At 39.3% G+C, this 22,418-nt stretch overlaps 1 protein-coding gene across 8 annotated transcripts in view; it reads right to left on the bottom strand.

Moving 5' to 3' along the window:
* CCDC30 (coiled-coil domain containing 30) overlaps positions 1 to 22,418 on the bottom strand; it is a 172,160-nt gene that overhangs the window by 114,138 nt on the left and 35,604 nt on the right. For 7 of the 8 annotated variants that reach the window (XM_067725735.1, XM_067725738.1, XM_067725742.1 and 4 more), the window contains 3 exons: positions 21,660 to 21,731; positions 8,018 to 8,133; positions 5,527 to 5,601 (listed from right to left, as the gene is read on the bottom strand). In XM_067725735.1, the coding sequence (XP_067581836.1) occupies positions 5,527 to 5,601; positions 8,018 to 8,133; positions 21,660 to 21,731 (263 nt within the window). Of the gene's footprint in view, positions 1 to 5,502; positions 5,602 to 8,017; positions 8,134 to 21,659; positions 21,732 to 22,418 lie in introns of all 8 variants that reach the window. The other variant, XM_067725743.1, reaches the window with a different exon arrangement.

Genomic DNA, 22,418 nt, shown 5'->3' with positions numbered 1-22,418 from the left:
GCTAATAAAATGGACGACCTGGAAGAAATGTACAAATTCTTAGAAAAGCACAACCTTCCAAGAGTGAACCAGGAAGAAACAGAAAATACAAACAGACCAATCACAAGCACCGAAATTGAAACTGTAATTAAAAATATTCCAACAAACAAAAGTCCAGGACCAGATGGCTTCACAGGTAAATTTTATCAACCATTTACAGAAGAGCTAACACCCATTCTTCTCAAACTCTTCCAAAATATAGCATAGGGAGGAACACTCACAAACTCATTCTATGAGGTCACCACTCTGGTACCAAAACCAAACAAATATGTCACAAAGAAAGAAAACCACAGGCCAATATCACTGATGAAGATAGATGCAAAAATCCTCAACAAAATACAGCAAACCAAATCCAACAGTGCGTTAAAAGGATCATACACCATGATCAAGTGGGGTTTATCCCAGGAATGCGGGGATTCTTCAGTATATACAAATCAATCAATGTGATACGCCATATTAACAAATTGAAGGATAAAAACCATATGATCATCTCAATAGATGCATAAAATCTTTCAACAAAATTCAACACCCATTTATGATAATAACCCTCCAGAAAGTAGGCATAGAGGGAACTTTCCTCAACATAATAAAGGCCATATATTACAAACCCACAGCCAACATTGTTCTCAATGGTGAAAAACTGAAAGCATTTCCACTAAGATCAGGAACAAGACAGGTTGCCCACTCTCACCACTATTATTCAACATAGCTTTGGAAGTTTTAGCCACAGCAATCAGAGAAGAAAAAGAAATAAAAGGAATCCAAATCGGAAAAGAAGTAAAGCTGTCACTGTTTGCAGATGACATGATAATATACACATAGAATCCTAAAGATGCTCCCAGAAAACTACTAGAACTAATTAATGAATTTGGTAAAGTAGCAGGATACAAAATTAATGTACAGAAATCTCTTGCATTCCTATACACTAATGATGAAAAATCTGAAACAGAAATTAAGGAAACAATCCCATTTACCATGGCAACAAAAAGAATAAAATACCTAGGAATAAATCTACCTAAGGAGACAAAAGATCTGTATGCAGAAAACTATAAGACACAGATGAAAGAAATTAAAGATGATACCAACAGATGGAGAGATATACCATGTTCTTGGATTGGAAGAATCAACATTGTTAAAATGACTATACTACCCAAAGCAATCTACAGATTCAATGCAATCCCTATCAAACTATCAATGGCATTTATCACAGAACTAGAACAAAAATTTTCACAATTTGTATGGAAACACAAAAGACCTTGAGTAGCCAAAGCAATCTTGAGAAAGAAAAATGGAGCTGGAAGAATCAGGCTTCTTGACTTCAGACTATACTACAAAGCTACAGTAATCAAGACAGTATGGTACTGGCACAAAAACAGAAAGATAGATCAGTGGAATAGGATAGAAAACCCAGAGATAAACCCATGCACTTATGGTCATCTTATCTTTGATAAAGGAGGCAAGAATATACAATGGAGAAAAGACAGCCTCTTCAATAAGTGGTGCTGGGAAAACTGGACAGCTACATGTAGAAAAATGAAATTAGAACACTCCCTAACACCATACACAAAAATTAACTCAGAATGGATTAAAGACCTAAATGTAAGGCCAAACATAAAACTCTTAGAGGACCACATAGGAAGAACACTTCATGACATAAATCACAGCAAGATCCTTTTTGACCCACCTCCTAGAGAAATGGAAATAAAAACAAAAATAAACAAGTGGGACCTAATGAAACTTAAAAGCTTTTGCATAGCAAAGGAAACCATAAACAAGACAAAAAGACAACCCTCAGAATGAGAGAAAATATTTGCAAATGAAGCAACTGACAAAGGATTAATCTATGAAATATACAAGGAGCTCATGCAGGTCAATATCAAAAAAACAAACAACCCAATCCAAAAATGGGCAGAAGACCTAAATAGACATTTCTCCAAAGAAGATATATAGACTGCCAACAAACACATGAAAGGATGCTCAACATCACCAATCATTTAAGAAATGCAAATCAAAACTACAATGAGGTATCACCTCACACCAGTCAGAATGGCCATCATCAAAAAATCTACAAACAATAAATGCTCGAGAAGGTGTGTAGAAAAGGGAACCCTCCTAAACTGTTGGTGGGAATGTAAGTGGATACAGCCCCTATGGAGAACAGTATGGATGTTCCTTAAAAAAGTAAAAATAGAACTACCATATGACCCAGCAATCCCACTACTGGGCATATACCCTGAGAAAACCATAATTCAAAAAGAGTCATGTACCAAAATGTTCATTGCAGCTCTATTTACAATAGCCCGGAGATGGAAGCAACCTAAGTGTCCATCATCGGATGAATGGATAAAGAAGATGTGGCAAATATACACAATGGAATATTACTCACCCATAAAAAGAAACGAGATTGAGTTATTTGTAGTGAGGTGGATGGACCTAGAATCTGTCATACAGAGTGAAGTAAGTCAGAAAGAGAAAAACAAATACCGTATTCTAACACATATATATGTAATCTAAGAAAAAAAATGGTCATGAAGAACCTAGGGGCAGGACAGGAATAAAGACACAGATGTAGAGAATGGACTTGAGGATATGGAGAGGGGGAAGGGTAAGCTGGTGTGAAGTAAGAGAGTGGCATGGACATATATACACTACCAAATGTAAAATAGATAGCTAGTGGGAAGCAGCCGCACAGCACAGGGAGATTAGCTTGGTGCTTTGTGACCACCTAGAGGGGAGGGATAGGGAGAGTGGAAGGGAGACGCAAGAGGGAGGAGATATAGGGCTATAACTATATGCATAGCTGATTCACTTTGTTTTACAGCAGAAACTAACACAATGTAAAGCAATTATACTCCAATAAAGTTGTTAAAAAAAGAAAAATCTATACTGAGATAGTACTTTATTATACCCACTAGGATAGCTATAATAAAAAAAAGACAAAATATAACAAATCCTGCTAAGGATGTGGAGAAATTGGAACACTCATACACTGCTGATGGGAATTGTTAAATCGTGGAGGTGCTTTGGAGAATAGTCTGGCAGTTCTACAAGAAGTTGAACATAGAATTTACATATGACCCAGCAATTCCACTCCTATGTACATACCCAAGGAAAATGAAAACGTGTTCACAGAAAAATTTGTACATGATTGTTAATAGCAGCATTATTCATTACAAAGTGGAAGACAGTCTGGCAGTTTCTTATAAAATTAAACATGTGCTTGCTCTGTTATTCAGTAATTCCACTGCTAGGTATTTAACCAAGAGGGAAAAAAAACATACTGGCATGTGAATACTAGTAGCAGCTTTATTCATAATAGCTGAAAACAATCTGATTATCTATTAACCAGTGGATAGATAAACAATGTATGGTATATCCATATATACAGGAATATTACTCAGCCATTTAAAAATGAACCAGTGATATAGACAACAACATGGATAAATCTCAAAAGTATTATTATAAGTGAAGGAAGCCAAATAGGAAAGAGTATATACCAGATGATTCTATTTATTTGAAATTCTAGAAATGGTATGGTCATAGGAAGTGGCGGAGTGGGAGGCATTGATAGCAAAAGGGGAGGGAAAATTTTAGGCTAATGAATGTTTTCTTTCTTGATTGTAGTGGTTGTGGTTATACAGATGTATGCATTTGTCAAAGCTCATTGAACTCAACTCTTAAAATATGTATGTTTATATTGTATTAAATATTTCAATAAAGTTAATTTTACACAAGAAATATAAATATTGATGTTAAATATAAACATTTGAAAAATGCTCAATCTCACTATAAATAGATGATTGAAAATGAAAACTACACTGAGATACTCATTCTCACCTATCATTTAGTAAAAATACAGAAGTTTGACAATATACTCAGTTAGTGAAATTTTAGGAAACTAGCTTTCTCATACATTGCTGATGGAAGAGGAAAATGGTGCACTTTCCACTGAGTAGTATCTGGCAATATCGACCAAAATTACAGATCTAGCTACCCCCTAACCTCACAATCCCATTTCTGTGACTCTAACCTGTAGAAACACCTGCATAAATATGCATAAGACTGGAAACAACCCAAGTGTCCATCAACAGGAGACTGGTTAAATGAATTATAGTACATCCACACAACAGAATGCTAGCTGCTCTGAAGAATCAGGAAGATCTCTTTGTATGATATAGAAGGATCTCCAGGAGCATTTTAGTTAAAAAGAAAGGAAGGAAGCTTGGAAAGAAGGAAGGAAGGGAGCGAGGGAGGGAGGGAGGGAGGGAGGGAGGAAGGAAGGAAGGAAGGAAGGAAGGGAGGAAGGAAGGAAGGGAGGGAGGAAGGAAGGAAGGGTGGGCAGGAAGGGAGGGAGGGGAAGAAGGAAGGGAGGAAGGGAGGGAAAGAAGGAAGGAAGGAAGGAAGGGAGGGAGGGAAGGGAAGAAGGAAGGAAGGGAGGGAGGGAAAGAAGGAAGGAAGAAAGGAAGGAAGGGAGGGAAAGGAAGGGAAGAGAAACTAAGAAAGGAGGAAATCTGAATAAATGTTCAAAATGCTTCTATTGGAATAAATACTGGAAGGATAAATAAGAAACTAATAAAAATAGTTACTAATAAGTCAACTTCTGTAAATTAGAGCAGCACCACTGGGTGCTCTGGGAAAAATTTTGGTAAAAGTTACTGAAGTCTTGCCTGGAAATTCCTTCTTTCCTTCCTTTCTTCTCTCCCTCCCACCCTCCCTTCCTCCCTTCCTTCCTACAAAATGCATTATTTATCTACAAGAGAGTTCTGGAAGACAAGAAGGATACAGGCTCCTTGGGCGGGGAAACAATAAATCCAGTGGCTATAGTTCCTTGCTACATAGGAGGTTGGGGGTATAGGGCCCAGAGAGTTACAGTAAAAACAAGCTCTGGTGAAGGAGATCCCTCAGCAACAGGGATGTCACTCATCTTAGGTGTGTGAGAGGAAAGGCAAAGCAGTCTAGCTCCTTGAGCTGAATATCTGAAATCGCCCTCTCTACAACACACTGGCTCTTGCTTCCATCTGCCTTGTGTTTGATCACTTTGCCCACCCCTTCAGAGGCTAATCGTTCTGAAAAGATTAGATGCTGTGCACACTGGAGCCTAAACCATATTAGTTCTCTATGATATGTGGTTCCAACTACCCACTCCCCTATCACTGGTTGATTCTGTAAGGCAACTTCATTTTGATGATTAAAAATGTCCAAGTTGGTTGTATCTTTGTAAGAGTCTTTTTTTCTTTAATGAAACCCATTATATTTTTCATATTAATTGTTCCCTGTGGCGAGGAAGTGAACAGAAACATATCCTCTGTACCCCAATTTCTTCCTCCATACTCCCTGGCAAAGCAATAGAAAAAGGCAGGCAAGAGGAGAATAGCAAATGCTCAACGCCTATTGCTCTGGTGCACTCTTGTGAAATGCAACTCACTTCAAAATTAGAAGTCAGAAAGAACGTAATTTTAATACCTCTACTTTCTGTTCAGCACCCACCATTTTTCCAGGAGAGTGGTTTCCAAGTTGCTTATTCTCTTGAGATTCACAAATTTCTCCTTTAAGCCTTTCAACCTGAAATACAAAAGCATTTTAAATACAAAAGTGAGGTGGGGGGGCTTCCCTGGTGGTGCAGTGGTTGAGAGACCGCCTGCCGATGCAGGGGACATGGGTTTGTGCCCTGGTCCGGGAAGATTCCACAGGCTGTGGAGCGGCTGGGCCTGTGAGCCATGGCCGCTGAGCCTGCGCGTCCGGGGCCTGTGCTCCGCAACGGGAGAGGCCGCAACAGGGAGAGGCCCGTGTACCGCAAAAAAAAAAAAAAAGTGACAGAGGATGCTTTGTTTTAAAAATATACAAGTTATATATGAATACATTCTTTGTGTAAAAAATTTAAACAACATATAGGTATATAGAGCAACAAGTGATCTTTTCCTTCACATAACTCTACCCCACAATCCCGTTTCCCTTTCCAGAAGTAATAATGTTTGGGATATACCTTTCCTGAACTTTATCTCACATGTATGTGTATGTTTGTGTATATATAAAACATAAACATATGTTTAACATACATTAAACGTATTTTACCAGTATCAGATATACAAATTTACAGAGATTTAGACAACTTGAACAGTGTTTATTCATTCCTTCTGACGATTGCATTTAAAAAATTAGGCTAAAATACACATAACACAAAATTTACCATTTTAACCATTTTTAAAAATTTTTATTTATTTATTTATTTATTTTTGGCTGTGTTGGGTCTTCATTGCTGGGCGCAGGCTTTCTCTAGTTGCCGTGAACGGGGGGGGGGGGCTACTCTTTGCTGTGGTGCGCGGGTTTCTCATTGCGGTGGCTTCTCTTATTGCGGAGCACGGGTTCTAGGTGGGTGGGCTTTAGTAGTTGTGGCACGTGGGCTCAGTAGTTGTGGCTTGTGGGCTCTAGAGCGCAGGCTCAGTAGTTGTGGCATACAGGCTTAGTTGCTCCGTGGCATGTGGGATCTTCCGGACCAGGGCTCGAACCTATGTCCCCCTGCATTGGCAGGCAGATTCTTAACCACTGAGCCACCAGGGAAGCCCCTCAACCATTTTTAAGCATACAGTTGAGTAGCACTAAACGCAATCCCATTACTGTGCAACCATCACCACCATCCGTCTCCATAATTCTTTTCATCTTGCAAAACTGAAACCCTACACCCATTAAACAATAACTCCTCATTATGCCCTCCCCCACAGCCCCTAGAAACCACCATTCTACTTTCTGGCTCTATGATTTCTGACTACTCTAGGTACCTCATATAAGTGGAATTATACACTATTTGTCTTTCTGTGACTCGTTTATTTCAATTAGCATAATGTCTTCAAGTTTCACCCATGTTGTAGCATATTTCTTTTTAAAGTGGAATAATATTCCATTGTATGTGTACACCATATTTTGTTTATCCATTCATCTGTCAATGGATGCTTGGGTTGCTTCAACCTTTTGGCTATGAACATGAGTGAACAAATATATGTTCAAGTCCCTGCTTTCAATTCTTTTGGGTGTATACCCAGAAGCAGAATTGCTAGATCATCTGGTAACTCTATGTTTACTTTTTATTTATTTTATTAATTTTTTTAACTTTTGCGGTATGTGGGCCTCTCACTGTTGTGGCCTCTCCCGTTGCGGAGCACAGGCTCCGGACGCGCAGGCTTAGCGGCCATGGCTCACGGGCCTAGCCGCTCCGCGGCATGTGGGATCTTCCCGGACCAGGGCACGAACCCGTGTCCCCTGCATCTGCAGGTGGACTCTCAACCACTGCGCCACCAGGGAAACCTCTATGTTTACTTTTTAAAGGAAGTCCCATACTGTTTTCTACAGTGGCTGTACCATTTTACATTCTTAACAACAATGCACAAAGGGTTCCAATTTCTCCACTTCCTCAACAACATTTGTTATTTTTTATTGTTTTGATAATAGCCATTCTAATGAATATTTATTCATTCTTGCAACAAAATTTCTTGAGCACTTATTATATGCCAGGCATTGTATTAGACACTAGAAATATGATTGTGAAATGAATATAATTAAAATTAAAGTGACACATAGCATATTTAGAACTTGGAAGTACATATTAAAAATCAATAAATTCCTAAGAAGAAATGATTCAAAAACATAACACAACTACAGGTTTAGTATTAATAATCTCAAACTTTGGTAAATGTGATCGGTATAAACTATTATCTAAATCCTTATTAAAAAGAAAAGATCCTAAACTGACACTATAGCAGTAACATTACTGTTCAGCATATGTAGTTAAAATGTATAAAATAGAAATACTGATAGAAAGCATCTAGGTCAAAGTACAGCTCTACCTGGGATGCTACAGCCACCAGAATCAGTCTTCACTAATGACCAATAAATGATGTATTGATACATCTAGCTTGCTTAGCTGCTGACTGTTACTATTCTATACACAGTTAAATTAACTCTAAGAAAAAATTAAATAACTTACCTCTTCTCCAAGTACCTTTCTTTCTGAGTCAAGTGATCGAACTCGATTTCTTAAAGCCAGAATTTCCTCATCCAGTCTCTGATTATGTTCCTTTGCTTTCTGTAGGTCAACTGAGTCTAAAACAGGGAAAATATAGTTGACTCAACTGGATCGAAGTTTTAATTTGGGGGCGTTAACTCTAAAAACTGAGGAAGTGCTGTTTCCTGCCATTCTTGTCAGTCCTACCGTGTCTCTGCATATGTGATTCTCCACAAAGAAGAGCTGCTAGACTCTCAAGTCCAGCCCTAGAATGTTCTACCAACTAATGAAACAGAACAGAATGTTTTTTATTTCTCATACCAGTCTAATGAGCTGGACTTTTTGAGTATAGGGTTTCCAGCAATAGAGATTCTTCCAGGACCTGGAATTTTAAAACAATTGAGCCTGCCTTCTAAAAGTGAAACCACTAAAAAAATCATCTTCCTGGTGGTCCTGTGGTCCTGTCTCTCTTACACACCTCATATATTCCTCACATATTCCTAGATACTTCTCTTGCACTCATTAACTGCAGGACCTCCATAGACAGCTGATGTAGGGAGCTAGGGGTAGTGAACGGACAGACTGTAAAGTGAAATCAAGTTGATTCATCAAAACCATCTTTCTCCTGTAGCACCTCTGCCTGTAGGCTACTCTCAGCTCAGCACCTCATGTTAAGACCTGCTCTTTCCAGCACTCATCAAAGTTTCAATAGTACAAACTTGTTGCCTGTAACTTTCCTGGATTTGCAGCTGTTTCTTTTTTCACTTATGTTTCTCCTATTTTTCTTTTGCTGCTTTAGTCTCCTTTGTTTTCCTTCTTCATTGCCTGTTCTGTTTTTGCTTGTATTTTTCTTTCTTCATTTTTTCTTTTGTTTCCTTTACTACCCTCTTTTTTTCCTTAGTGTGTAAATTTTTTTAACTTGAAAAATGCTGAAAACACACCAAAAAGAAAAAAAAAAGCATTCACAATCCATATACATATACAGAGGACAAGATTTGTTCTACCTTTTGCATATGCAATTTAAAAAAATTTAAACAATGCTATGCAACACTGTCTGCAACTTTACCACCAGTGAATACATCATGAATATCTTTACAGGACAACTCTTATAAAGTCACTTTCCATTTCTTATTTGGAACTATTTTTTAATTGAGGTATAATTTACATACAATATAATGTACATATCTTAAGTGTTCAATGAATTTTGACAATTTTATATACCCGTGAACTTCCCCTGAAAAAGATATAGAACATCTCCATCACCCCATAATGTTCCCTCAAATACTTTCCAGTCAGTTCTCCACTCCCACCCACCCCTACCACCACTTTCTGACTTCTGTCACATAGACTAGTTTTGCTCGTTCTTGGTTTTCATAGAAATAAAATCTTACAATACACATATGTTTGTGTCAGGCTTCTTTCACTCAATATATACAGTATTTTTGGGATTCATCGGTGTTTTATCAATAATTTGTTCCTCTTGACTCTTTAGTCCATCTTTCTTTTCTTTTTTTTTTTTTTGCGGTACGCGGGCCTCTCACTGTTGTGGCCTCTCCTGTTGCGGAGCACAGCCTCTGGGCACGCAGGCTCAGCGGCCATGGCTCACCGGCCCAGCCGCTCCGCGGCATGTGGGATCTTCCCGGACCGGGGTACGAACCCGTGTCCCCTGCATCGGCAGGCGGACTCTCAACCACTGCGCCACCAGGGAAGCCCAGTCCATCTTATTAATATACCACAGTATGTTTATGCATTATCTCATTTTGTTCTGCATAGTATGCCACCGTCCAAATTGCCATTTTTTGTGTCACTTTTCCCCTGATGAAGATTTAGGTTTGTTGCCAATGCTTATTCTTGTAAACAATTCTAAAATTATTTTCCTTGTTCATCAATCTCTAGGTACTTATGACATTATTTCCAAAAAAGTAAATCCCCAGAAAGAACAGGGATAGCTGGATCAGGAGACATGTGCATTAAAAAAATTTGACAGAGCCTGCCAAATTATTCTTCAAAAAGATTGTACAAAGCTACGTTCTCATAATGCCATTGTCCATTTCTCTATACTATATATTACCAGTATTTTTAATTTTCACAGATCTTAAAAATACAGTTGAATAATGGTCTATTTTAAATAGGTCACTAAAATCAGTACTGTTTTGCTTATTACAAATGGAATATAGGCTTTTTGTTTTAAAAAGAAAAAATCAAGCTATACGGTTATGTTCAGAGCAGATATTCTCATCCAACCCTTATCTACCCTGACCCAAAATAATGTTGTTAATACTTGGTAAATACTCTTTAAAATTTTTTATATGCATATTCTAATGTATAGACGAGGGTTGTACTGAAAATATTTAACAACTGGTAAAGCGTGGACCCTCATCCACGAGAACGTAGCTCTGGAGCGGAGTTCTACAGAACATCCTGCTGTGCCAAGTATTATCCCTCTGGTGGCTGGAAAGACAAGGGGCTGGAAGGAGCTGGGACAGTTGGGGTAGGTGGGAGACACTTGGCAGACGCAGGGCAGTAGTTACTTAGAACTTATACAAAACTATCCCAGTGTATTCACAACTTTACTGCCATACTAATGTGTATCACCTCATACAGTCCTGTGAGCGCACATACACATGCACACACACATCCCCCCCCCCCACACCCTATAAAAATAAAAACCAAAATGACATTACACTACATGTATTACTCTACAGCTTGCTTTTTTCACTTGATAACATGTCATAGACATCTATTCATGTCAGTGCACAAAAATCTATGTCATTCTTATGAAAGTATCCATTGTGTGGTCACTTTCTTAGCCAACCCACTGCAGATAAACACAATTTGATTTTACTACCCCAAAATTACTCCTTACTCTTTGTACTTTTACAAGGTCTTCTTCTGCGGTCATTGGGAGTAAGGTAATGTCGTTGGTTTTGTCATCAAGGTAATGCTGACCATTTAACAGTTGGGAAGTAAGTATTCTCTCTTCTATTTTCTGGAAGAGTTTATGTAAAATCAGTATTACTTATTGCTTAAAAGTTTGTTAAGTGAAGCCATCTGAACCTGGAGTTTTCTTTGTGGGAAGATGTTTAACTATAAATTCAATTTCTTCGGTAGATTTAGGGCTATCTGTTTCTCCTTGAGTGAGGTTCGGTAATTTGTGCCTTTCAAGGAATGTGTCCATCTTATCCAGGTCATCAAATTTGTTGTCTTAAAGTTGCTCAATATATTCCCTTATTATCTTTTTGATCTGTAGAAATGTTCTCTCTGTCATTGCTTATATTGGTAATGTGTGTCTTCTCTCATTTTTTCATGAACAATCTAGTTAGACATTTACCAATGTTATTGATACTTCCAAAGAACCGGCCTTTCATTCCACTAATTTATTCTATTTTGTTCTGTTTTTACTTTTATTGACCTCAACCTTATTTTAAACATCTCCTTCGTTTTGCTTGCTTTGGATTTAACTTGTTCTTATCGTGGGTTTTTAAAGTAGAAGCTTAGATTATTTTGAGTCCTTTCTTGATTTCTGGTATAAGCATTAAATGGGATGTTTCCCTCGTAAGCACTGGCTTAGATGCATCCCACAAATACTGATATGTTCAGTGTTTTCATTGTTATTCAAGTTAATTCATATAAAATATTCTGTAATATCCCTTGTAATTTTTTTCTTGGAAGGCATGGCAATTTAGAAGTATCTTATTTAACTTCCAAATATTTGGCGATTTTCTAAACATACTACTGTTGCTGCTTTTTGGTTTCATTCTATTATGGTCAGAGAACATAACTTGTATGATTTCAGTTCTTCTGCAGAAATTTGTTTTATGGTGACAGCATATTTTTGTGAATGCGCCATGTGTACTTGAAAAGAATATAATACTTCTGGTGGAGTTTTCTATAATTATCGATTATGTCATGTTGCTTAGTAGTGTTATTAGGTCTTCTATATGCTTACTGATTTTGTTTTCTTGCTCTATCAGTTACTAAGAAAGCAGTGTTCATTTTATAATTGTATTCATATATTTTTTAAACAATCCTGATCATCAATTGTAATGCATGGGGTTTTTTCCCTACACACCCACGTAATTCTCCAATGCCAGCTTGGTGTTCTACAATTCAACTCAGTTCTGAGGCTATCTACCTGGAGATAGCATCAGATTCCACGGGTTAAGGGCTCAGCCCCACAAGACTGCCCTCTGCTTCAGATGCCAATTGCAAGGGCAGATTGTTATCTGTGCTTCTGACCGATTGGTTATAAATCAGAGGTTCCCATGACCTCCTCCTTGGGTTTGATTAATTTGTTAAAGCAGCTCACAGAACTCAGGGAAACGTTTTATTTACTAGATTACCCTGTTTATTATAAAGGAATGTGACTCAGGAATAGCTAGATGGAAGAGATGCCTAAGGGCAAGGTCTGGGGAAAGGGGTGCAGACCTTTCATGCCCTCCCTGAGTGCGCCACGCTCCCCAAATCTCCATGTGTTCACCAACCCGGAAGCTCTCTGAACCCCCTCCTTCGGGTTTCTATGAAAGCTTCATTACACAGGCACGACTGATTAAATCACTGGCCACTTGCGATTGAACTTAATCTCCAGCCCCTCCCCCCTCCTAGGAGCTGGGGGTGGGGACAGGAGGAGTTGGCGTTTATAGAGGGGGCGGAGGGTGGGACTGAAAGTTCCAACCCCGTAATCACGTGGTTGGCTCCCTTGGCAACTAACTCCCATCCTTTGGTTACTGAGGGGCTTTCCAAAAGTCCTCATTACCAAGACAAAAGACACCCCTACTGTTCTTAATCACTTAGGAAATTCCAAGGGTTTGGGGGTAGCAGAAACAAGGATGAACACCAAATACATGTTTCTTATTGTAAATCACAATAGCATTGGGTAAATAAACCTAGTTTTATAACTATTAAAACCGGTAAACATATTTTAAATTATTTTTGTAGTTACTACCATTATGACACTCAAATGTCATTACATTATTTATAGCTGATATCATTTTTACACAGCCAAGATAGGGTCAGATTAACTAATTCACCACTTATTCCAAGCCTATTGGCTTCCTAGCAAACAAATATGTGTGAAGTGTTGTTAAATGTATTATAAGTTGTCTTGATCTCAGTGGTCCCAGTAAATATGTATTGTTTGTGTTGACCAAAGGTTTTGGAGCCAGACATGTATGGATTCAAATACCAGCTCTAATACTTAATGTAGCTATTTTATTTTTTATTTTTTTGGCTGCACGTGGGCATTTCTCAGTTGTGATTAGCAGGGGCTCCTCTTTGTGCAGTGCATGGGCTTCTCATTGTGGTGGCTTCTCTTGTTGCAGAGCACGAGCTCTAGGCACACAGGTTTCAGTGGTTTCAGCACACGGGCCCTAGAGCACAGGCTCAGTAGTAGGGGTGCGTGGGCTTAGCTGCTCCACAGCATGTGGGATCTTCCCCAACCAGGGTTTGATCCGGAGTCCTCTGCATTGGCAGGCAGATTCTTAACCACTGTGCCACCAGGGAAGTCTCTAATGTAGCTATTGGACAATTCATTTAACCTTGCCATGACTCAGTTTTTTAATCAATGAAATGGGAATAATATTACAACTTGGCACTGTTGTTAACATTAGAGATAATCCATTTAAAATGCCCGACAGGAGAGGAGCTTCAAGATGGCGGAAGAGTGAAGATGGCGGAAGAGTGAGATGCGGCGATCACCTTCCTCCCCACAAATACATCAGAAATATATCTACACGTGGAACAACTCCTACAGAACAACAACTGAACGCTGGCAGAAGACCTCAGACCTCCCAAAAGGCAAGAAACTCCCCACGTAACTGGGTAGGGCAAAAGAAAAAACAGAGACAAAGAATAGGGATGGGACCTGCACCAGTGGGAGGGAGCTGTGAAGGAGGAAAGGTTTCCACACACTAGGAAGCCCCTTCGCAGGTGGAGACGGCGGCTAGTGGAGGGGAAGCTTCGGGGCCAGGGAGGAGAGCGCAGCAACAGGGTGCGGAGGGCAAGCAGAGAGGTTCCCGCACAGAGGATTGGTGCCGACCTGCACTCATCAGCCCGAGAGACTTGTCTGCTCACCCGCCAGGGTGGGTGGGGGCTGGGAGCTGAGGCTCAGGCTTCGGAGGTCGGATCCCAGGGAGAGGACTGGGATTGGCTTTGTGAACACAGCCTGAAGGGGCTAGTGCGCCACGGCTAGCCGGGAGGGAGTCTGGGGAAAAGTCTGGAGCTGCCCAAGATGCAAGAGACTTTTTCTTGCCTCTGTTTCCTGGCGCGCAAGGGCCACTTAAGGAGCTCCAGAGACGGGTGGGAGCCGCGGCTATCAGCGCAGACCCCAGAGACGGGCATGGGACGCTAAGGCTGCTGCAGCCACCAAGAAGCCTGTGTGCAAGCACAGGTCAGTGTCCACACCGCCCCTCCCGGGAGCCTGTGCTGCCCGCCACTGCCAGGGTCCCGTGATCCAGGGACAACTTCCCCGGGAGAACTCATGGCGTGCCTCAGGCTGATGCAATGTCACACCGGCCTCTGCCGCCACAGGCTCATTCTGCACTCCGTACCCCTCCCTCCCCCCAGCCTGAGTGAGCCAGAGCCCCCTAATCAGCTGCTTCTTTAACCCTGTCCTGTCTGAGCGAAAAACAGATGCCCTCAGGCAACCTACACGCAGAGGCAGGACCAAATCCAAAGCTGAACCCCGGGAGCTGTGTGAACAAAGAGAAAAGGAAATCTCTCCCATCAGCCTCAGGAGCAGCCGATTAAGTCTCCACAGTCAACTTGATGTACCCTGCATCTGTGGAATACATGACTAGACAACGAATCATCCCAAATTGAGGAGGTGGACTTTGGGAGCAACGATATATTTTTTTTTTCCCTTTTTCTCCTTTTGTGAGTGTGCATGTGTGTGATTTTGTCTGTACAGCTTTGCTTTTACCATTTATCCTAGGGTTCTGTCTGTACGTTTTTGTTTTAAAAAAATTTTTTTTTACTTAAAAAATTTTTTTCTACAAAAACAAAATATTTTTTCTTAATATAATTATTTTTTATTTTAATAATTTTATTTTACTTTATTTTATTTTATCTTCCTCTTTCTTTCTTTCCTTTTTTTTTCTCCCTTTTATTCTGAGCTGTGTGGATGACAGGCCCTTGGTGCTCCAGCCAGGCATCAGAGCTGTGCCTCTGAGGTGGGAGAGCCAAGTTCAGGACACTGGTCCACAAGAGACTTCCCAGCTCCACGTAATATCAAACAGTGAAAATCTCCCAGAGATCTCCATCTCAACACCAAGACCCAGCTCCACTCAACGAACAGCAAGTTCCAGTGCTGGACACCCCATGCCAAACAACTAGCAAGACAGGAACACTGCCCCACCCATTAGTAGAGAGGCTGACTAAAATCATAATAAGGCCACAGACACCCCAAAACACACCACCAGACATCGACCTGCCCACCAGAAAGACAAGATCCAGCCTCATCCACCAGAACACAGGCACTAGTCCCCTCCACCAGGAAACCTACACAACCCACTGAACCAACCTTAGCCACTGCGGACAGACACCAAAAACAACAGGAACTACGAACCTGCAGCCTGCGAAAAGGAGACCCCAAACATGGTAAGATAAGCAAAATGAGAACACAGAGAAACACACAGCAGATGAAGGAGCAAGGCAAACCCCACCAGACGTAACAAATGAAGAGGAAATAGGCAGTCTACCTGAAAAAGAATTCAGAATAATGATAGTAAAGATGATCCAAAATCTTGGAAATAGAATGGAGAAAATATAAGAAACGTTTAACAAGGACCTACAAGAACTAAAGAGCAAACAGAGATGAACAACACAATAAATGAGATTAAAAATTCTCTAGAAGGGATCAATAGCACAATGACTGAGGCAGAAGAAAGGATAAGTGACCTGGAAGATAAAATAGTGGAAATAACTACTGCAGAGCAGAATAAAGAAAAAAGAATGAAAAGAATGGAGGACAGTCTCAGAGACCTCTGGGACAACATTAAACGCACCAACATTCGAATTATAGGGGTCCTGGAAGAAGAAGAGAAAAAGAAAGGCACTGAGAAAATATTTCAAGAGATTATAGTTGAAAACTTCCCTAATATGGGAAAGGAAACAGTTAATAGAGTCTAGGAAGCACAGAGAGTACCATGTCGGACCAATCCAAGGAGAAACACGCCAAGACACATATTAATCAAACTATCAAAAACTAAATAGAAAGAAAAAATATTAAAAGCAGCAAGGGAAAAACAATAACGCACAAGGGAATCCCCATAAGGTTAACAACAACAGCAACAAAAGATCTGCTGATCTTTCAGCAGAAACTCTGCAAGCCAGAAGGGAGTGGCAGGACACATTTAAAGTGATGAAGGAGAAAAACCTACAACCAAGATTACTCTACCCAGGAAGGATCTCATTCAGATTTGACGGGGAAATTAAAATGTTTACAGACAAGCAAAAGCTAAGAGAATTCAGCACCACCAAACCAGCTTTACAACAAATGCTAAAGGAACTTCTCTAGGCAGGAAACACAAGAGAAGGAAAAGACCTACAAAAACAAACCCAAAACAATTAAGAAAATGGGAATAGGAACATACATATCGATAATTACCTTAAATGTAAATGGATTAAATGCTCCAACCAAAAGACATCGATTGGCTGAATGGATACAAAAACAAGACCTGTATGTATGCTGTCCACAAGAGACCCAATTCAGACCGAGGGACACATACAAACTGAAAGTGAGAGGATGGAAAAAGATACTCCATGAAAATGGGAATCAAAAGAAAGCTGGAGTAGCAAATCTCATATCAGACAAAACAGACTTTAAAACAAAGACTATTATAAGAGACAAAGAAGGACACTACATAATGATCAAGGGCTTAATCCAAGAAGAAGATATAACAATTGTAAATATTTATGCACCCAACATAAGAGCACCTCAACATGTAAGGCAAATACTAACAGCCATAAAAGGGGAAATCGACAGTAACACAATCATAGTAGGGGACTTTAACAGCTCATATTCACCAATGGACAGATCATCCAAAATGAAAAAAAATAAGGAAACACAAGCTTTAAATGATACACTAAACAAGATGGACTTAATTGATATTTATAGGAAATTCCATCCCAAAACAACAGAATACACATTCTTCTCAAGTGCTCATGGAACATTCTCCAGGATAGATCACATCTTGGGTCACAAATCAAGCCTTGGTAAATTTAAGAAAATTGAAATCATATCAAGTATCTTTTCTGAGCACAACACTAGACTAGATATCAATTACAGGAAAAAAATCTGTAAAAAATACAAACACATGGAGGCTAAACAACACACTACTTAATAAATAAGAGATCACTGAAGAAATAAAAAAATACCTAGAAACAAATGACAATGAAAACACGACAACCCAAAACCTATGGGATGCAGCAAAAGCAGTTCTAAGAGGGAAGTTTATAGCAATACAATCCTACCTTAAGAAACAAGAAACATCTCAAATAAATAACCTAACCTTACACCTAAAGCAATTAGAGAAAGAAGAACAAAAAAACCCCAAAGTTTGCAGAAGGAAAGAAATCATATAGAACAGATCAGAAATAAATGAAAAAGAAATGAAGGAAACAATAGCAAAGATCAATAAAACTAAAAGCTGGTTCTTTGAGAAGATAAACAAAATTGATAAACCATTAGCCAGACTCATCAAGATAAAAAGGGAAAAGACTCAAATCAATACAATTAGAAATGAAAAAGGAGAAGTAACAACTGACACTGCAGAAATACAAAGGAACATGAGAGATTACTACAAGCAACTATATGCCAATACAATGGACAACCTGGAAGAAATGGACAAATTTTTAGAAATGCAAAACCTTCCGAGATTAAACCAGGGAGAAATAGAAAATATAAACAGACCAATCACAAGCACAGAAATTGAAACTGTGACTAAAAATCTTGCAACAAACAAAAGCCCAGGACCAGATAGACGGCTTCACAAGTGAATTCTATCAGACATTTAGAGAAGAGATAACACCTATCCTCCTCAAACTCTTCCAAAATATAGCAGAGGGAGGAACACTCACAAACTCATTCTACAAGGCTACCATCACCCTGATACCTAAACCAGACAAAGATGTCACAAAGAAAGAAAACTATAGGCCAATATCACTGATGAATATAGATGCAAAAATCCTGAACAAAATACTAGCAAACAGAATCCAACAGCACATTAAAAGGATCATACACCATGATCAAGTGGGGTTTATCCCAGGAATGCAAGGATTCTTCCATATATGCAAATCAATCAATGTGATACACCATATTTACAAATTGAAGGAGAAAAACCATATGATCATCTCAATCGATGTGGAGACAGCTTTCCACAAAATTTAACACCCATTTATGATAAAAACTCTCCAGAAAGTAGGCATAGAGGGAACTTTCCTCAACATAATAAAGGCCATATATGACAAACTCACAGCCAACATCGTCCTCAGTGGTGAAAAACTGAAACCATTTCCACTAAGATCAGGAACAAGACAAGGTTGCACACTCTCACCACTCTTATTCAACATAGTTTTGGAAGTTTTAGCCACAGCAATCAGAGAAGAAAAAGAAATAAAAGGAATCCAAATCGGAAAAGAAGAAGTAAAGCTGTCACTGTTTGCAGATGACATCATACTATACATAGAGAATCCTAAAGATGCTACCAGAAAACTACTAGAGCTAATCAATGAATTTGGTAAAGTAGCAGGATACAAAATTAATGCACAGAAATCTCTTGCATTCGTATACACTAATGATGAAAAATCTGAAAGTGACATTAAGAAAACACTCCCATTTACCATTGCAACAAAAAGAATAAAATATCTAGGAATAAACCTACTTAAGAAGACAAAAGATCTGTATGCAGAAAATTATAAGACACTGATGAAAGAAATTAAAGATGATACAAATAGATGGAGAGATATACCATGTTCTTGGATTGGAAGAATCAACCTTGTGAAAATGACTCTACTACCCAAAGCAATCTACAGATTCAATGCAATCCCTAACAAACTACCACTGGCATTTTTCACAGAAGTAGAACAAAAAATTTCACAATTTGTATGGAAACACAAAAGACCCCGAAGAGCCAAAGCAATCTTGAGAAAGAAAAACGGAGCTGGAGGAATCAGGCTCCCTGACTTCAGACTATACTACAAAGTTACAGTAATCAAGACAGTATGGTACTGGCACAAAAGCAGAAATGTAGATCAATGGAACAGCATAGAAAGCCCAGAGATAAACCCACGCACATATCTTATCTTACCTTATCTTGATAAAGTGGGCAAGAATACACAGTGGAAAAAAGACAGCCTCTTCAATAAGTGGTGCTGGGAAAACTGGACAGCTACATGTAAAGGAATGAAATTAGAACACTCCCTAACACCATACACAAAAATAAACTCAAAATGGATTAAAGACCTAAATGTAAGGGCAGACACTATCAAATTCTTAGAGGAAAACATATGCAGAATACTCTCTGACATAAATCACAGCAAGATCCTTTTTGACCCACCTCCTAGAGAAATGGAAATAAAAACAAAAGTAAACTAATGGGACCTAATGAAACTTAAAAGCTTTTGCACAGCAAAGGAAACCATAAACAAGACGAAAAGACAATTGTCAGAATGGGAGAAAGTATTTGGAAATGAAGCAACTGACAAAGGATTAATGTCCAAAATTTCAAAGCAGCTCATGCAGCTCAATATCAAAGAAACAAACAACCCAATCCAACAATGGGCAGAAGACCTAAATAGACATTTCTCCAAAGAAGATATACAGACTGCCAACAAACACATGAAAGAATGCTCAACATCACTAATCATTAGAGAAATGCAAATCAAAACTACAATGAGATATCATCTCACACTGGTCTGAATGGCCATCATCAAAAAATCTAGAAACAATAAATGCTGGAGAGGGTGTGGAGAAAAGGGAACCCTCTTGAACTGCTGGTGGGAATGTAAATTCATACAGCCACTATGGAGAACAGTATGGAGGTTCCTTAAAAAACTAAAAATAGAACTACCATACGACCCAGCAATCCCACTACTGGGCATATACCCTGAGAAAACCATACTTCAAAAAGAGTCATGTACCAAAATGTTCATTGCACCTCTATTTACAATAGCCAGGACATGGAAGCAACCTAAATGTCCATCGACAGATGAATGGATAAAGAAGATGTGGCACATATATACAATGGAATATTACTCAGCCATAAAAGGAAATGAAATTGAGTTATTTGTAGTGAGGTGGATGGACCTAGAGACTGTCATACAGAGTGAAGTTAGTCAGAAAGAGAAAAACAAATACCATATGCTAACACATATATATGGAATCTAAAAAAAAAAAAAAGGTCATGAAGAACCTAGGGGCAAGATGGGAGTAAAGACGCAGTCCTACTAGCGAATAGACTTGAGGTTATAAGGAGGGGGAAGGGTAAGCTGGGACAAAATGAGAGAGTGACATGGACATACATACACTACCAAACGTTAAATAGATAGCTAGTGGGAAGCAGCCCCATAGCACAGTGAGATCAGCTGGGTGCTTTGCGACCAGCTAGAGGGGTGGGATAGGGAGGGTGGGAGGGAGGGAGACGCAAGAGGGAAGAGATATGGGGACATATGTATATGTATAACTGATTCACTTTGTTATAAAGCAGAAACTAACACACCATTGTAAAGCAATTATACTCAATAAAGATGTTAAAATTTTTTTTTAATAAATAAATAAAATGTCTGACAGCGTACCTGTTTGGAAGCAACAAGTGGTAGTAATAGTAATAGCAGTAGATATAATAATAGTGATCTAGGGTGGCCTCGGTCTGCAGCGGCTTGAAGCAGGATTTTGGTTCCCAGCCAGAGATTAAAGTCAGGCCGCGACAGTGAGAGTGCTGAATCCTAGGCACTAGACCAGTGGGCAGTGACAAAGCCCTGACCCGTATAGCTCTGCAGAAATGAATTCCCACAAAGACAGAAAGTAGTGAAACAAGTAAAGTGTTTATTAGGAGGAAAAAGGGTACCTATGGATAGACACACCGGGGGGCTCAGAGAGAGAGTCGCACCCTCGTGGTAGTTTGATTCACTTTTATGGAGCATTTCTTCCAGGTTTCCTTGGCCAATCATCTTGCTTTGCCTGGCCTGAGCTTGTATTTGATATTTCTCAGGGTCCTCCCACGTGTGCGCGCACATCTCTTGGCCAAGATGGATTCTAGCGAAGAGGCCTATGGGTAGCCTGACATCACCTACTATGGGGTGGCGCCCCCTCCCTTTTCGACCTTCAAGGACCCTTTCTGCATGTGTGTAGTCAGGAAGGTCTCCTCCTTCGAGAATGAGGAATATGTGGTCTTTTATCTTTTGTCTGGGCAGGGCTTAGCTTCTCCTCCCTCCTGCTATTTTGGAGTATCTGTCCACAGGGGACGAACTCCAACTGTTCAGCCTGGGACCCATCTATCTCCTGCCTCAATAGCAGTAGTAGTAATATTATTATATTTATTAAGTAATATTATTTTAAAATATTACTTAACAAATATTATTGTTTAATATTTTATTATTAAATGTTATATCTGCTAAAATGACTCACCATTTTCTTTCAGCTTTATCAAATTTTCTTTCAATTTCTCAATTTCTAGTCGAGACTTCTCAAGTGCAGAATCTAAAAGAAAAAAAGAACAAAACATTTGTGTATGGAGCAACTGATTAGTATAATAATCAAATTTCAAACGACTATTTCTCTTTGGAACACTTTCTGATGGCTGTCCCCTGACTTTCTGCATAAATGTCACCTCCTCCCGGAATGTTTTCCAGATTCCCCTCTTAATATTCCTACTACACCTTATATTTATCCCTGTCCTTGATATCATCTGATCTTGTAATCTTTCCCTGTTTCCCTAACCAGATTCTATGCTGAAGAGTTTGGACTACTGTAAACAACAGGAACAGCTGAAAGTTTTTAAGCATGGTACTACCAGTTTAGTAAAAAGAAATTACACACAGAAATACTTAAAATTAATTCCTGTAATTAATAATATTTAGAATTTTGCCAGTAGTTTCTAGAAATAGCAAAATTTCAGGAAATAGCTTTTGGTACTATTCAAGAATTTTATGAGGAGAGCAGAAGGGCGTAAGGGAAGTACATGGGGCATTGGAGTCTTTTGGATTTGGGTGCTCTAACCCAGGTTTAATCACTTTGCCTCCTGTGGTTTACTCATCACCAATGGTATGGCTGATAGGCTTTCTATAACGGCAAGTTGAGGAATCTCCCAGAAGTAAGACACTAACATGAATCTTGTAAGAGATCATTCCTAATCACACAGAAAAGGTGCACGAGGAAATCAGGCAC

Source organism: Pseudorca crassidens, chromosome 2 (genome assembly GCF_039906515.1).
Source record: "Pseudorca crassidens isolate mPseCra1 chromosome 2, mPseCra1.hap1, whole genome shotgun sequence".
In the NCBI taxonomy this organism is placed as follows: Eukaryota; Metazoa; Chordata; class Mammalia; order Artiodactyla; family Delphinidae; genus Pseudorca; species Pseudorca crassidens.
Note: the sequence above shows the minus strand (reverse complement) of the source record. Positions and strands in the feature narration are given on the sequence as shown.